Source organism: Dryobates pubescens, chromosome 15 (assembly GCF_014839835.1).
Source record: "Dryobates pubescens isolate bDryPub1 chromosome 15, bDryPub1.pri, whole genome shotgun sequence".
Classification (NCBI taxonomy): Eukaryota; Metazoa; Chordata; class Aves; order Piciformes; family Picidae; genus Dryobates; species Dryobates pubescens.
In genome coordinates this window covers 14,092,512-14,110,878 of record NC_071626.1, presented here as the reverse complement: position 1 = coordinate 14,110,878, position 18,367 = coordinate 14,092,512, and the positions used below count along the sequence as shown (strand labels likewise).

Genomic DNA, 18,367 nt, shown 5'->3' with positions numbered 1-18,367 from the left:
ACCTCCCCATATGCTGTGCTACAGGACTATGTCATATTTTCCATCTGTGTTTAATTTGCCCTATAGGCCTTCCAGCTGATTCACATTTAGCATACAAGAAGTTTACACAGTAGTTTGGAAATTATAAACATTTTTTCCATTATATATCCAGAAGGTGAGCTGTCCTTCATTTCTGCAAATCAAGCTCTTGGCATTTGCAAACCATCAAAATCTCCATTTACTTTACCCACAAGAAGTTTTCAAGTACATACTGCTAATGGTTCCTCTCATCAGTACTTAAGGAGATGCAAATTCCTCAAAAGGAGGTTCAAAGAGTAATAAAACATGTCTCACTGCAAAATGCAGTTCCTAGTTGATAGGAGTGATATATGAATTAAAGAAATAAAATCCTTAGAAATCCACAAAACTCAGAGAATTTTACAGATGTTTTACTGATTAATACTTTCAAAGTATTGTTTTCATCTCTCTGACAGGATAAACACTTCACATAATAATAAGCAAGCTGCACAAACACTGGCATGTTGTAATTTGTTGTACAGCCAGCTAATCACTTACACAGAAATCAGTCACATCCCTCAAAAAAATGAAATCTGCAGTATCAGCCCAGTGGTGGAGCTAGGCCTACAACAGGAAACATTATGTGGATTAGGCTTCCATAAACTACTGAAGACTTGCAAAATAATCATTGTCTTGTCCGCATGGTAATGTCACAAATTCTCAAACTGCTTTTTACCATGAAATAGAAGCAATAAGGGATTAAGATTTGTGACTTTTCTTATGGAGGAACACAAAAGAGTAAAGGGACATAGTGCCACATCCTTGCACAGACTTCTATTAATGGCCTGTGGTTCTCAGATTCAGTCAGAAGGAATATCTAAATTGATTCTATTACAGGGTCAGTTGTTGATCAACCTGATCCTACTCCCAGCAGTCAAAAACCCAAAAGAAAACAGCCACTGCTTTGATCCATTTGTGGTAATCCATGTGTGGATCCATTTGATCCATGTGCTGGTAAGGAAATATAGTGCCCAGAAGAGGAGTGAATGCCATGTTCTGAGGAAGATTACAGTAGGTGATTTGTTCCTTGGCTTCCCTCTTCTAGCACAAAAAGGGTGCAGTGGAGAAATGGAACAGTACACCGTATTATATTCACAGCACACTACACTTTTGGGCTGGAAAGCATCCAGCCACAAGCTAAGCAAAATTCTTAGTCTTCATATTTCTCAAAGTTTATCAATGCACTATCAAATGTATATATTTATAAATTATATGCAACATTTCTAAATATTACTTGCCTTTGCAAGTGCCCTTAAAAAGAAATTAAAGGATTGCACTCAAGATCTGTGTTCCAAATGTTTTGCACAACACAGAGCCTAAATGAAATATAACCTTTCCTATTCTGTAGCTATTTATAGCATCTTTGACACATCATCTTCACGGTCCCACCTTCATGCATTTCTCAGAAGTGTGCAAACATCACCTCTCAGACAGGGGCACAAGATTACTAACTGGTTAGTGGGAATCTTCCAGAGCAATCCTGCGGCTCAATGGAAATCTGATCTTCTGCATCCACCTTTTCCACTCTTCACATATGTTAGTTCCTTTTTCCTTTTTCCAACCTTTCCTGTCTAACAGCAGTTCTCAAAGGCCACTGACCTCCAACATATCATTCTAAGGCTTTTTTCACACACTTGGTTAGCAAGGTTCAATATATTCAATTGTGCTGATCATTCACTCCAAATCTATATATTTTCACCCATAGCCTTTCCTTTTGCACACATAAACAAGAGCTTGGCAGCAGCCTCTTAGCTGAAACTGTTCTTCTTGTAAAACAATCCAAAAGTCCCACTGCCAAATTTTGGTAAGGTTCTACTGTAACATCGTGTACTCTCTTTGGCAGAAAATATACACACACAAAAAAACCCAAACACCACAATATAAGCTGCATCTGACCTTTAAATCCTCTCTGTGTGCATACACTGGATGTGTCTAGAAATACAAACTAAGATGAAAGTATAGTAGATAAGAAAGCTGGAAATTGCAGTGCTATACAAATACAACAAAAGGAGAAATGGCTTCTAACTCAACACATGGTTTCTCAAAGTTCCTATATTCCACTGTTGCCCATGGTTAGAAAAATCATTTTTTTTATAAAGGTATCAGATGGCACTATACAAATGAAATTTTTATTTCAGACTAGACAGCTGAGGCTGAAAAATAATAGAGAAAAGCTAATGCTCAAATACTGGGCTGAACATGTTTTAACAACTAGTCCATGTAGGTCACATGTCAGAATCAATGTTTATCCATTTTCCCTGGGCTGAAACTACTAATTGAACTGAAATGTCAGGAAAATTAATTGTTCTGCAGGAAGCTATGATTTTATACGAAGACAAACACATTTGGAGATAGAGGAAGACTATTGCTTCCTGCAGCCTCTAGAAATAATAACAAGAGACCAAGGTGTGTAAAGTCTAATCCAAAAATCAGGTGAAGTCAATGGGAATCTACCATTCACCCACTGCTATGTGAATCATGCCACAGTATGGAGTTTCAAATAAGTTTCACACAGTTTATTTGTAAGTTATTTTCCCAGGATGCAGCTGATGGCTCTCTTTAGTTACTTGTATAAACTCAGCAATGGAAAGCATCATAGTCAGTCTTATATCCATTCTTCTCTACTGCTATAAGACAGACAACCCTTATAAGACACAGACCTTAATTCATCACATCTCAGCCCAAATTCCCAGTCCTGACCAGAAAAACACTGGTTCATAAGAAAGTATTTCAGCTTCTTTGCAGGTAGTTTGTGTGTGTCTCGAGGTTCCAGTAAAGACACTAACTCTAACAATATCACTAAGTCTAACAATATCTCTAAATTGTTTATGCAAAGCTAGTTTAAGCACTAACAGCTGCCTGGTTTGCCTCTTTCATGGTGATATTTTACTAAATACTTTGAAAGAATTGGGAGGAAATCAGAAAAATGTGCCTAAACTGGATGTCTATAATTTGTATTACTTAAGATTTTTTTCAATAGCTCGAAAGCAATTTTGGTTCTTAGAAGACAAATCTTTCAATCCTTTAGATACAGGAACAACTATCCCAGCACCACTATTCATGTTTTTACTCAACTATGAGCTCTGGTTACTTACCCACTCTGTTTGCTCCTGACAACATAAAGGAAAAAGAAGAAACACACAGTAATTATTACAAATAATTCATCTGGAATGGCAACTGGAAAAAACACAGCAATGAATGAAATGCATGAACTTGGATCAAACACCAAGCTTCAGCTGCCAAAAAATAATCCCTATGATTACCAAGCTAGAGGCACCAAATGCTGAAGAAGAAGAAAAAAGTGTATTTGATATAATAAGGGCATGACAGGTAAAAAGGAGACATTTTACACAATATCCTTGCTGTCCCTGCCAGACAGTTCAGACACAGCAACATCCAATATGTCCAAAGGAAATGCTAAACCTTACATAAAGTTTTAAGTCAGATAGAAAATGAAGAGACAAAAATGTGGAGTTGCTAGATAAGAAGATCTAGGAGAGAACTAAACCAAGGCAACAGAATGGAAGTCAGAGAGGTTGAAGCAATTCATAATCTATCTTGAGATCAGTTCTGTCATAGCATAGTTGTTTTCCTGCATAATTACTTGGGCATGATTTCTGGTCCTTAGAGAAAACTGAAGGCACTGAAAACATATATAGCATCAATACAGTAGCATCTTTTTGTGAACTGTGTAGAGTACATACAGCATACACTGCCTGCTGAATTATTAGGAAGTATAACCCTCTAGTCACATTAGCAGATCCCATGCTTTGTTTTCTTACATATTCCTTACATAGGAAAGGCTGCTCTATCACCTTTGCTGGTCCAGTAATCCACATTATGGAAGTTTCAGAATCATACATGTGACTTGCTGTTTAGCCACTCAAGAGCTAGCAGTTTACATAAACTCTCTTACATATTTCCTCAATCTCATTTCTTCAACATAAGCAAAAACTGAAGATTGTCTGCTATGAGCTGAATTTCACTGGCACTGCATTCCTCAGTAGTCTTTACATCTCAGCTGGTATTTCACAGAGCACGTGGGAAAACATTCAATATACTGAACAGACTGCTCACAACGTGATTGGTATTTTCTTCTCAGTTTCTGTTTCTGTCAAGGCCATGTGTATTAAGAACAGATGGGATATCTCAAACTGCCTTTATGAGATACTCAATATCAGAATTTTCTCTATTGTGATTTAAAGCAAAGATCTGGTAACTAAAACCTCAAGCAAGGAGCCAGCCATCTAAACACAAAAAGGTCCCAGAGAAAAACGGTGTTTGCACAGGCACAGTTAACCACACACTTTTAAACAGGAAAAGAATTTAAAAGAATGTTTTAATTGAAAATGAAAGTGGGTTTGCTGTGTTTTATCAGCTTCTCAGTGAGGACAGAAATGTCTCTTAGGGTGCCTCCAATTTAACTGTAAGGAAGATTGTTCATTGCAAAAAAAGATCACTGTTATTAGGGTGGTTATTAACATATCAGCACTGGAGTTTCATCTTTCTAAAGCACAAACATGAAGGCATTCTGATATCTGAATTGGAACTTATTTGTAAAACTTTTACCTCTCCAGTCTCCTTTTTTTTTAATCTCACTTTTTTTGAGGTTACAGTTGCAGACGTATGGCCATGCTGTATCAAGTCCTGCTGCAATCTCTACTGCTCATGTAACTGCAAGATTGCTACCATGAGAACCATAATTAGGCCTAAACAGAAAGAGTTTTGCTGACGGTGTGTGGGAGAGAAAAGGAGGGAAGATTCATTCCTGCTAAACCATTAGTTTCAAAAGCTTGCTGGAATGAAAGGAATGTGTACATCTTCAGCTTCAACAGAAGAAACTAAATAAAAAAGGAGAGAAAGAAAATTTTCTGCAACACAAACTAGAAAAAATTAGCAGCCAAAGACGAGTTTGAGTGAGTTTAGAAAAACAACAGCACTGAAGTTACTTTTGAACCTGAGTATAGCACACAAGAAAAAAAAAAAGGAACAAACCCTTCTTCACTGATCTGCGTGGTTTGCCCTCATTTGCAATAGTTGGTCTCACAGTTTCTTCTCCTGTCTCTCTCCCACTGGACTGTTCACTTGCTGTGGAGTCAGCATCTGATGGTGAAATTCTGTCACAGACATTAAAAACCAACCCAACATGTAACACAAGCTTGCAAAAGAGCATAATTCTCACACACAAACAATACTATGCTAAAGTATCTTGCGAGGAGTGCTAGTATTTCCTCTCTGTTTACAAGTAAATGTATAATAAATTACCATAGTTAGATATTCATTGCCATGATGTTACTGTTGCTGTGTGTGAAAACTGATTGTAACACGACTCACACATGACAAGACTGGTAACTAATCTTCCCTTCAAAATATATTTCAAGAAAAAACCCAAACCACCTGCACTCATAAGTAGTAGTTTACCTTTTCAGACAGAAAAGAATTTTATTAGAAGTAAGAAACCTGTACAGGTGATCAGTCTAGTAGTCAAACTTGGTGTCCCCTTCCTAACACTACAAGTCCATGTGAATATTTTCCTGTCTAGCTAAACGCAGGGCTGTTGAAAAATGTAATTTTTGTGTATTTATGCTATGCAGTCTTGAGGTTCTTAAAAACATTTGTACCTACAAATTACACTCCTAGTATTTACAATTTTGTGGGCAATTGCATAAAAATATAAACAGACACTGTGATATCCTCCCCAATAGAATACTTCAGCTGTAAAATTACCCAGATGGTAAAAAGATAGGGCACACAGAGCTGCCCAGATGACACCAAAGCCTATCTTTCTATATGGGATCAGCCTCTGTGAGAGTGTCTCTCATGACCATTTTGTCCTGTGAACATACTTACTTTATTCCTGCAGGCAGTTAACCACTGAAAGTGCACACGTGTCTGTGCATTAACTTTCAGTGTAAAATGTTCTTGGGCTAGATGTGTATTTAAATGAATCACAGAGGCTCTTGGCTAAAGATCAAGCTGCCTAGAGCACACAGACCATGACAACTACACCCAGCCAGACAAGTTCATTGAAAGTTGAATGTACTTGCTGCAAGCAATGCTCCAAATTCAACTCCCCATTTTCTCCTCCCTGAACAATGCACTGTTAATTGAACTCTTGCCTTTCATTCTCTTCTGCAAGACTGTCATACTAATAAGCCACATACCAGTAAAACCCCAAAAAGTTTAGAGGGGGGGGAAATAAAGGAGAAATGATTCTCAAAGAGCTTGCAGATCTACATCACTTTTCCTCTTTTCAAAGGTGGAAAGCATGGGCAGAGCTATCATCTCCATCCCCTTTGTCTTGGTTCAGCTGAGTATACCGCTGGTGTTCTGTTTTCAGATCTGCTGCTGACTTTGTCTCACCTCGTTGTGCTTTGTATTTATACTCTCCCCTCTGTCTATCTAAATTAGCATTAAGTAAATGATAGGAGTATAAACAGTGCCAAGTCAGTATCAGCCATTCTTTTTAAGTGCTGAGGAATATGCAGTTCTATCATCTCAAGCCAGTCTGTCAGCTGGAACCTTGAGTTGCTGTGCTTTCTGAACCTAGTTGTTTTTCTTGCTTGTGGTTTTTTACAGCTACAAAATGTGTACTAACATCACCACTGTATTTCCTGGCATGCAAGATATAGTCCTGAATTACACTGTGATGAATTGAGTTCTGTTATTTCCTCACAAAAAAGAAAACAGATAAAACCAGCGTAACACACTATGCTATCATTTCACATTTCAACTTCTGCCTCAGGGAATAAATGTTTTAAATCTCAAGCTGACATGGGCATGTCAGCATGTTAGGAAGAAGATGGTAACATCTCCACAGTTAAGCCTGAAGAGAGATTTGCTCTTAAGGGAGGATAAGGGAAAGGGAGGAAATTCTCTTTCAAAAACATTCTGAAGTGTTCAAATTTAGATGCAAGTAAAAAAGAACTATCTTTGTTCCAAATTTGATCAATGATTCATTATTGTGTTCAAGGGAAACATGAAAATGCTGGATGGTGAAAATCTTTGCTGCTTCATTTTCTGAATTAGTCTAGATGAAATACAGGAACAGCCTGAAGTTTATATTTTTGTGCATACAAATACAGACACCTTCCTCTACCCCTAAGTATCATCTCCGTCTTAGGCCGCTTCTGAAGTTTTAAAAAGAAAGGCAGAAATACTTGTCCTTCCAAATTATATGAATTTGGTTTAACTTATTTAAGCTACAGCAAGATGGAGTTAGCTAATTTTTCTCACAGTACTTTCCCAATTTTTAGACCTTCCATGGTACCACTGCTAGTCCCCTACATGCAAGATCTATAGAGAGTTAGGAAGACAGGCTCAGCACCTGGGAAGGTGGAAACTGAGCTGGACAAACCCCATGTGTGGAACATAAAGCAAGAATCTTAGGACAACCAGGGCTTTAGAAGAAACACAGCAGGTTGAGCAGAGGAGCAGGCTGTGTCAGAGACACCTACTGCCCAGGAAGAACCACTGTTAGTTTCTTTCTAAGCTGCCCTTGGTTACTGTTTCCCCCTCTCCCACTGTGCAATAGCACTCAGGTGAAAGTTCAGGGGATGCAAGGCTGTAGACAAGGGAGTGCAAAAGCATGAGAAGAAGAGGATGAAGCATCACAGCAAAGTGGAGCACAAAAGGGCTCTGCAGTGAGGAGCTGTTTGTGATTCATCACAACACTTCTCTCTTCAGGGCTCCATTTTTTTCCTCACCTATTAACTTCCCACTTACCCTTTTTTTGTTTTGTTTAAATGCAGATTCTTCTGTAGTGCACATCTCTGTTACTGCATCTAACCTACAAACACAACCCCTTCCAGCAAGACAAATTAACAGAAAGGTTAGGAAATTATTGCTGAAGGCTGACAGACACTTTTCCACTGGCATAGCCATGTATTACCACTCCCTTTCATGAGCAAAGCTGGTCTGCTACGATTGTAACCAGATAACCACACATAAAAGCACGTGCGCATCTTCTCCAATTTTGGATACTGCTTATTTCTTGAAATTCAACTTATCATGCATGTATTGATCACTGTTAATATTATTGAAACACACTGTTATTCATCAATGGTTTTCCTTTGTTTTTAAAAACCTGTTGCCTTAGTAGCTAGAGACCACTGCAAAGAGAATGCATCAGAAAACATACACGTGGTGATTCTACTAAACAAGCAATGACTTGACTGCAGCCAACTGAGTAGCATCTTAAATACCCTACTTAACTGAGCATTGCCTTTAAGAGAAAAATGGACACTATCTTCTCACAGCTTTGTACTAATGAGTAGTGAGGGATAACTCTGGTGACCCAGTGAAATATGCAAGTTCCAGAGCTCTGGAGCAGTTCCCTCCACTGAAACTACAGTAATTGCCAGTCATTAATAAGCTGTTATCTACTACAATTTCTTTTATCTCTGTGAACTGACCTCCCTCTGTGTCGAACAGTCTTTGAAGGCTTTGAGGAAGTCTTGGATTTGGGACTGGGCACATCTCCATTTTCAGATGGGGTAGTATCCTTAATAGGTCCTGGTAAAGGAGCTGGCTCGTGGATAATCAGGACATCATCTTTATTGTGCTGGCCCAGATGTTGCTTAGCAAAATCAAAACCTTTCACACTGGGGGCTTGTAGCTGTGAGAGAAGAACAAAGACAAAAAAATAGGAAACATGAGTGATGAGTAGAAAGGCTTTGGTTCAAATATGCAAACAATAGCCACTAGGAGCATGGTCAGGCTCTGGTAGTCTCAGGAATGAACATGAGAGCTGTAGGGAAAAGAAAAATAAACCCTACACAATTCTGTCATCTTACTTCAGTATATAATACACAGTATAAAACTCAAAATCAGCAAATCTAGTTAAAAAACACAAGCCAACAAATCAGCCTTCTGTTCCTGCTATATCCTTTTCCAGCTGCTTCTTCAATCACCCTGTGAGGAGCCTTTTTTGTACTTGTGGGTGCAAGGCTGGAAACACCTGTGTACTGACTGGGATGGTTACCACTGCCACATCATCTTTCCATCCAAATGAGTGCAGGGAGTTTAAACAATTTGAACAATGTCACTGCACACCTTCCTCATTTTGAGCTCCCCAAACCTGCAGGAGTCTAGGGGAACTTGTACAAAAGATCAACATTCTGCACAATCTGAGTTGTATAGCAGCCTGACGATGATTTTTCATCCAGCATGGATTTCTCCATAAAAGAACTGAAAATCTAGCTCTTAAGAATTTCATACTGAATAAACAGAAAAATATTTAAAAGGCTTTGGAGTTTAGAGAAATAAGATACTTATCCCAGAGATCTTATTAAGGGATTATGGATTCAATAGGCATCTTGCTTGAGAAAGACACAGAATTGGGCCTTTCATTTTCATAACTGTATTTATAAAAAAAATCTAATCTCACCTTGCAATTACTTGATTCAAACTTAATTTAATCAAGCATCTGAGTTTCAAGCTCTCCTGCTGATTCTTTTTGGGCTTTGGAGTAATTAGAAATTTGGAATAACTAATTAAGAGAAAGCTTTCTCCAAGTCCTGCTCAGTTTTATGTAGTTTGGAAGTTGTCAACCTTTCTTTATACTTTCAGCTTTAATTTTCAAAGCACACGCAGCCATTGCACAGCACATATACAAACCCCTCTATGTGCTCCTAGAGCTGACTTCCTGCAAAGTGAAGCATGTGCTGGAGTGTGTTTATGGGTGTGTCAGGTTCCAGATGTTTAAATGAACCCCCTTTCATAAAGCTTGGCATGCCAACATAGCTAACTACAAACAGACTCGTCTGATACCATGCCAAAGATAAGCTTGCCTAAGGAATATTCTGAAACAATCTCTTCAAAATATTTTCTCAGCAAGCAAACATTTTCCAAATGGTTCTTATAAAGGATGTTGTAGTAAAGCAAACTGCTATTGAGACCAGTAGATGGCAATAAAAGCTCTCCTGTAAAAGGCAACAACTATCTGAATGGTTGAGGTTTTGGAGTTCATTTCTCACAAAATGAGTAAGCTTATTATGTGAACAGATCTGGATGTCTTCCACTATACTCCATTTTTCTTGGGCTTTACAACAGTTCCTTCAATTCAGCATTATGGAGGATCCAGTTATTGAATTTATGTAAATGACTGCCACAACTGATTCAAAAAGCCACTGTCAAGCTAGACCAGATGAAGGTAAAAATGTTCCTGGTTTTTTGAGTCATAGCCACCTAATGAACCCTTCCTGAACACCACCCCTCCCTCCCCCCCCTTTCAGAATTGAAACATTGTCTTCAGGATTTTGCTCACTTAAAAAAAAGAACAGCACAAAACTCCACTTTCCCACCACAATACTTCTGAAGAAGTTTTCACAGCTACTGTCAGAATTTGTGTGCCGCCTTGCAGCACTTCGATTATTGAAACTCCTCTTAGCTATTCCACCTCCAGCTCCAATGTGTTTGACATTACGTCTTTTCTTTTTGAAAATAATCTTGTGTGTGACACTCTTCCTTTGAACCACTTCAGTGGTTTTCTTTTTAGCCCTTTCAAACTGCAACCTCATATCTACACAGCCCTGCTGCTGAACACGGATAATCACTTCCTCTTGTTCACTACATTCCCCTCTGCTGCCTCTGCATGATGAGTCTTTGCCATGTACTGGGCACGATACTTTCATCAAAACAAATAAACAAAAAAACCCCAAACAAACAAACCTGCTGGTGCTCAATCCTTTCCTAAGCACCCTTGAGTGGACTTGCAAAGTTGCTACTGCTTGTTCAATAGCATGATGGGTGGGGTGGGCAAGGAAAACTGAAGAGACAAGCATTCTATTAATACTTGAGTTACTACTATGGCTTTACTAAGATTGCTGCGTGTCTGAAGTAAGCATTTCAACCTACCTTAGAGTTAATTCTAGCATACTGGGTTTGTAAACCCACTGGGGAATAAAGCAACGTGCAAAAAGCAGGAATTGTGAATGTTTTAACTTTCACTGATTTTCTTCCTAGCTGCGGTCTAACATAACGTTTTGCCTAAGCGCAGTTACAGAAACAGCCATATTTATGTGAACATGTATGCACACCACAGCATATGCACCCACAAATGTTCATCTGAAGACAGACCATGGAGAAGCTGAATTAAAAGACTGCTGGTACTGCAAAGACAAGCACTGACACCATAAGGAATGGCACAGTTAAGATTGTCTGAATAATCACAACTGGATCCTCCCAGACATAGGCATTGCAATTAAGTCTTGAGTTACAAAATAATAAATTCATTTCTTTCACAGGAACCCTTTTGCTCTCTACCACCCTGCTGGATCCTTGGCATAGGCTGGGCCTTCTGCCACTAGTCAAAGCTGAGTAGAATATAAGAATAGTATTTGTAGAACCAGTGTATTCCTTTCTTGCAGAAACTGGCAAACAGGTAATGAAAGAAGGAAGAGGTATAAAAGGAGAAAGGATGCGTTCTTTTATGCAAATCCACAGCTAGGGCGGCTGAGACTGTCCATGGATTTCACAGACACTTGCTGGCAACAGAGGACTTTCAAGTCTCAAGTATTACCATTCCAGGCACCCAGACCCTGTTTTCCTGAAGCTGCAGCCAGATAAACTCATCTGGCTTCCTTGCCAGGCAGTCTCTCTATCCTATCCTCTTGTCCCTCTCTTCCTCTGCCTGCCATCTGCCTGTTCCAGTTTACACTATCGAAGAACCTGAGGCTCACTGCTCCGTATTCCTTTAACTGGCCTCATAACAACCTGTGTACAGCAAGAGAATAAAAAAAACTCTCAGCTTTTAAGGTACACACTTTTGATACTTCACCTCTTAGACCATGGCAACATTATAAATTAACTGACACTAACCAAAATCAGCATTTCCAATGAAAACTGTTTGAAGGACACTGACACACAACTCTGCTTTCTGTAGGATTAGATGGTCAGATCAACAAGACCCAGTGGAACAAATATTTGAGTGCTGTTTCACAATGAAGAGCTTTCCTATATTTTCTTATGAATTTCTGTGCCACCTGCTGCCTTCCTCCTTTTCTTTATATCCAGTTATACAGTGTAACACATGGGATGACCTCCGCTTATCTTGTAACAGGTAGTCAAGACTACTACATGAGGATCAGTCATAAATTAACCACCACCAAGCACATTTGTTCTGATACCACCACCTGTTCTGAGACCCTTTTTATCAGCCTCAAGAAGCTAAGACTGCATAAAATCAGTATCAGCAAAGATTTCTTGTTTTAAATGTAAGATTTTTTTGTGAAGGCTTTATTTTGTTTTACCTTTATATATTTATGAAAGGGAAAAGAGAAACTAGTCTGAAGGTTACCACTAAAATGAACATGTCTAAACTACTGTATTTGTAAGGCATTATATTATTATACAAATGCAGAACCTGCTGAAACCTAAAAGGAAGACAATTTCAAATTGGTAAATCAAGACAGTGCTTTCATCCTATTGTTACATACTGAATAGGGGAAAAAATAAATATTTGAAGCTCAATTCATGGACAAATCAAATCATTTCTGCAGAAACCTACAATGTCTGTGCACCTTGGTCAAGATTTATTCCATGAAAGCAGGTAACAGCTCTAGTGCTGTTCAAGACACGGAACTGTAACACAGCTAACAATATATTGTTTTGCTAGATGCAGAGACACACCAGCAATGTCAACAATCTGTTTTCTCAAGAATGCAAATATTGCACACACAAGTCAAGGAATAATTTCAGCAGAAAGCAGAAGAGAAGCAACACACTTATTCAGTATTCTCCCTGTAGTTCCTGTAAGTAGCATTTGAACTTGGACATCATATGAAGAATAATGCATTAAGACATTGTCTACCAATTTTATACTAGTCTGGCCTGTTCCTTTTAGAGACAGACACATTGAGAAGAGGCTGTTAAAATGCATTTCTAGGGAAGCACAGGAGCTTATCACACTTTCAGAAATAATACTTTAGCATTGGTACACAATCTATGTACAGGATGGGAATCCCTGTAAAGAAGTCCTGCTGACTTACATCCTTATTAACATTCTAGCACATGGAATTCTACAAAATTGACAGGACAAAGAAATTTCATAGGGGAAAAAAAAAAAGGTTTTAACTCTAGTATTTTAAATGCAGCAAGGCAATGAGAATCAGAGTTTTAGCATGGGTCTGATTTAAACTGGCTAAAAGCTATTAAAAATTACAAACTGCCTTCCACAATCTGAGATTCACACCACCAAAGTCTTCTCCATATTGCTATGGCACTGCAGAATAAGGCAGTGTGAATTCACTGCAGTACTCTCACAATAAGGACAATGATTTGCAGGTACTGGTGTGCTGCTTATTTTTTCCACCACGCTCTTACTATCCCTTCCCAAGATGTTGCCTGCTTCCTCCTCTCACAAGGATCATTCATCTGTATTGTTTGCAGTGTCTGTTCCATGAGATAATTAAAATGCCCGCCAGTACATAAGAATTTAGAAATACTAAGACATGTTCACCTTTCTCAGTCTCATTTTCCCATTGAGATCATTCTTTTAATATCATTCATACCCCTTATGGCCATAAACATACCCTCTGTATTTTTGTTTATATTGCTCTACTTCTACGGGACCATAGCCAGGGACCGACCGTAAAGCATGCATAGAAATTACACATGTGATTCAATAATGCTAATGCATACCTGAGTTAAGACACAAGAAACCTTTCCTAATGAAAAAAGCATATTAGAAGATCACATAAAAGCAGAGTTCCACCTCCACTGCCTCCCTCAAAATACTGAGAAAAGACACACTTGTATTTCTCGAAGTCTTTTTGTGCCATTGACACAACTTCCCTATAGAATGGGATATGACACAAACAACTTGCACCATAAGCACAAGCTCCTTCCTGGTCTACTTGTGAAAAAAAAACCTCTCAGCATTACTGAGAAATGCACAGAGATATCTTTCACTGATGCTAGTTTAGGAAATGTACAAGCACTAAACCAAAAAAGGTCTCTCATTTAATGTAAATACTTTAACCGGATAACCATGTATGTATGTATGTAAAAACTGTACGTGCAATGGCAGCTCAATATGTTGCCTTTCTGGTGGGATGCCACCAACCTCTCATTGCAATGGTGATACAACCTGTATCCCCTCTGTGGCAAGCCCCAACTCCAAAAGATGCAGGATTTTGAAATCTGAGGGCAAAAGAAGGTGTGGTGTGTATGAAATGCTGCCCATTTCCCCATTTTGGACCAGGCAGCACTTTACACAAATTATTTCTCACATTTATCATCACGACAGCACTTCAGTCAACTATCACCATTACTGGGAATAGGTAAAGCAGCTGAGCAAGCATGTCCTTTTGAAGAACAATTATGCTTACAGTTGCACAGGTTTCTACCATCAAGTTGGGGAAAAGCAGCACACAAAATAGCCAGTGAGGGCATAGAAAACCAGAACAAGCTAGTGTACAGCCTCTAGTTCTCCTTCCATCCTCTGACAAGTCAAAGCTGTGGTTTGCTGCTAACTACCACACCAATAGCAAGCAAAGCAGGAATCCCACCAAAAATACCACAACAGGAATTTTGCTTCTGGAGTGTTGCTCTCCTACACTGTAGTAGGATTAAAACCAAATGCACAACCCCCCAAATTTACAAAACTGTATAAAGCCTGAAATTCTCAAGATACTCGTTCTGAAATATTTTTCTCAGGGATTTTTATCATCCCTCTTCTCCCTTGTTGCACTTCTTCCTGCCACACTAATATTACCATGACAGCTCAGCAAATTTCACAAAATACAGGAGGGATCACGTTGTTGAAAGCCCTTAACTCTGAGTACATATATGCCCGCAGGCTGTTGAGATAACTGCTGTAACTGGCAGAATTCGGTGTCTAAATCACACAGTTTCAGCCTTACTTCTCAGACAGAAATGCCGCAGGGTGGATACTACCTTAATCACAGCTTGGTGAGGTTCCTTTGCATGGTGGTTGGATGAAAGTGTCAGGAGTAAGTCAGAAAAAGATCACCAGCTTCTTAGGCTAGACAAGCCACTGTTGTTTCTCAGTTCTACCAGTCTTTTGTCCTTAAGTTATGTCAATTACTCCGCCAAAGCTATGTACACAACTCCAACATCAACTACAACCTTTAACAAGAGGTAGCATGACACATCAAAGAATTTTAAGTCAAAGAAACTCTTTCCACAACTTGTGAAGCAAGAGAACACATTCACTACATGGCTTTCACTGTCTAGACAAAGCACATATATAAGACAGTCCAGAAACAATTCCTCTCTGCAAATAAACAGAAAATTGCTAAGAGACTTTTAGGATAGAGCATAGGTCAGCGATTTTTTTTTTGTGCTAGTATTTTGTTGGGCTCAGTGACTCAAATTTAAGTATCTTAAAAGGATTTAGTGCACACAGAAATAAAGTGCATCACATACACTGCAGAAATAATCTGCTTGCTGAAATGAAGCTACAAGTGAGTAGCAACATTAAAACCTTAGGCAACAGTGATTTAATGTTGGCTGATTTCCTTGTTCCTAAAAATAGCTAAATTCTACAGTAAAATCTCAATCATTTTTCTGTTAGGAAAGGCAGAATTTATTTCCCTAGAATTAATCTAGTCTCAGAGGTCTATTATGTTTAGGATGGTATAAAAAGTTTATCCATGTTTTGAAAATTGATTCTTTTTGTTGTTTAACTCCTTTTGACAAGTAGCCACTCTATAAATGCCACTGTAAATCCACGGATCACCTACATGTTGAACAACATATTCAGTTCTACTCTCCCCTCCTCAAAAATTATGGAAAAGAATTAGAAAATGCTCAGCCTTTTCAAAGGCTAGCAGCTGCTTCAAAAGGTCAGCTCAAAAGATGGGATAAGAAAACTGACTCCTCTGTCTGGAAAAATACATGATAGAGCTGGGAACACGACAGGCATTAGCAAAGTCAGAGGTGACAAGACCAAGTGCAGGGTCCTGCATCTGGGTCGAGGCAACTCCAGGCACAAACACAGGCTGGGCAGTGACTGGCTGGAAAGCAGCCCTGAGGAGAGAGACTTGGGGGTGCTGGTGAACGAGAAGCTCAACATGAGCTCTCAATGTGCACTTGCAGCCCAGAAAGCCAATCAGATCCTGGGCTGCATCAAGAGAAGTATGGCCAGCAGGTCAAGGGAGGTGATTCTCCCCCTCTACTCAGCTCTGGTGAGACCCCACCTGGAATACTGCATCCAGTTCTGGAGCCCCTATTACAAGAGGGATATAGAGGTGCTGGAAGGTGTACAGAGAAGGGTCACGAGGATGATCAGAGGGCTGGAGCACCTCTCCTATGAGGACAGACTGAAGGAGTTAGGGCTGTTCAGTCTGGAGAAGAGAAGGCTCTGAGGTGACCTAATTGTGGCCTTCCAGTATCTGAAGGGGGCTACAAGAAGGCTGGGGAGGGACTTCTCAGGATATCAGGTAGTGACAGGACTAGGGGGAATGGAATGAAGCTGGAGGCGGGGAGATTCAGGCTGGATGTGAGGAGGAAGTTCTTCACCATGAGAGTGGTGAAGTCCTGGAATGGGTTGTCCAGGGAGGTGATTGAAGCCCCATCCCTGAAGGTGTTTAAGACCAGGCTGGATGAGGCTCTGGCCAGCCTGATCTAGTGTGGGGTGTGCCTGCCCATGGCAGGGGGGTTGGAACTAGCTGATCCTTGTGGTCCCTTCCAACCTTGACTGATACTATGATACTATGACAAGAAGCAAGTAAGTAGGAATCAGCTGTTCACTGTCCCATCTGTTAGAAGTACTAGGGGGCATCACAGAAAGAAAAAAACCAAAGAGGCAGGATAAAAGCCAGGTGCACCAAGATGATGCAGTAGTTCATCAAACACGCTGTCGAAATCTCTGGCAGCAGCTCAGATGGGTTTAGAAGGACCAGACAAGTTAATGGAACAGAAATTTGTTGAGAGTTGATAAATATCATCACTTCCAGATAAAGTGCCTGAGACACAGATAATCAGAGGCTGAAAAGTTACTCAAGGTAAAGCATCGCATGTACTTGCCCCGCTCTTTTCTTCTCTAACTTTGGCTTTTAGCACTTGGGCTAGCCAGCCTTTTTGCTGACCTCTTCTGCAAAAAAGCAGAAGAACATTTTATATCTATTTATAACATTTTATATCTATCACTATATGCAGTAAATCTAAATGTGGTATTTTATGTCTATAATTTATGAATAGTTAATCCTCATTACAGAAGAATTCCTACAAAAGAGCTCTTGCACAGGAATTGCCATCAGAGAAATATATTGTTGAGAAGTAATTAAGATGCTGAATACTGTGTTCCTTGTTAGAATCCAGCTATTGACTCTGAAGCAGAACTTATACGCCAGTTCCAAAATGAGAACATTTTGGATAGTCGAGGTGGCTGCTAGAAATGAATGATATTTGTTATGCAAACAGTAAGCACAGACATGAATCTCTTGCAGAAATTCATGTCAGTTTTCAAGTAGTTTTTATAAGACTGGTGTCAGCTGCCTTTCTTAACATGAGTCTCTTTTGAATGAAATTATTCTGCAATGCAGAGCTGTTGCCTCGACATTATACAGATGAACAAAAGCATTACAGGATGTCAAAACATCACAAGAATTCTTTATATCAGGAGCAAAAGCCTAGTATTTAGCCTCCAGCAGGGCTGGCCTCTTTGATCCTGGGAACATCCAAGAGGTAGTCTCTACTGAATATACAGTAATAAGCAAAACTCTCAATTCAGAGGTGTAAAGTTACACCTGACACGTGAGATTCAGATACCAGATATCCCTGCTTGGGGGGTTGAAATAAGTGTCTACACAAGCCTCTCTCAGACATCTTGCAGAATGTATGACTCATTACCTGTACCCCTGAGTGGCACACAGAGCTCTGGCTGCCCGTCAGAAGCAGCGCAGATTAGAGCCAATGCACAAGGGCTGCTAAGACTCCCCAGGTGATCACACATTAGCTGAGGTTTGCTGGCACATGATGTAAACTGGCAGCCCTCCAGCTCTGGCCTTATCTGTGGTCCTGCTCAAGGAGGTGCAGTACTGTATGCTTTGACCAAGGGGACCAACCCACCCCACCTCTCTCTGTGGGGTGTCCACGGTAGATAGGCGGGACACTGAACCAGAGAGATATGTTCAGCCTTTAAGAACCACAGTGGCATGCAGAAGGCTCCAGGGAGGAATGATTTCTGGATGGAGTAGACTTTTCCCCTGCTAGGGTTGCAGAGTGTGCCCTTAAAATGTTAGGAACTGAGAAAGCCACTCAACATTAACATGCAAAGGGAATGACTTCATCATGCCCACCATTAACATGACAATATCCAAGATCTTCTAAACAAACTAGCGGC

General features: G+C 39.7%; 1 protein-coding gene across 1 annotated transcript in view; it reads right to left on the bottom strand.

Moving 5' to 3' along the window:
• The window catches only part of KIAA1549 (KIAA1549 ortholog), a 125,887-nt gene that overhangs the window by 18,910 nt on the left and 88,610 nt on the right, over positions 1–18,367 (bottom strand). The window contains exons 12-14 of the mRNA XM_054168090.1: positions 8,472–8,674; positions 5,053–5,174; positions 3,153–3,167 (exon numbers count right to left, since the gene is read on the bottom strand). Coding sequence (XP_054024065.1) covers positions 3,153–3,167; positions 5,053–5,174; positions 8,472–8,674 — 340 coding nt within the window. The remainder of the gene's footprint in view (positions 1–3,152; positions 3,168–5,052; positions 5,175–8,471; positions 8,675–18,367) is intronic.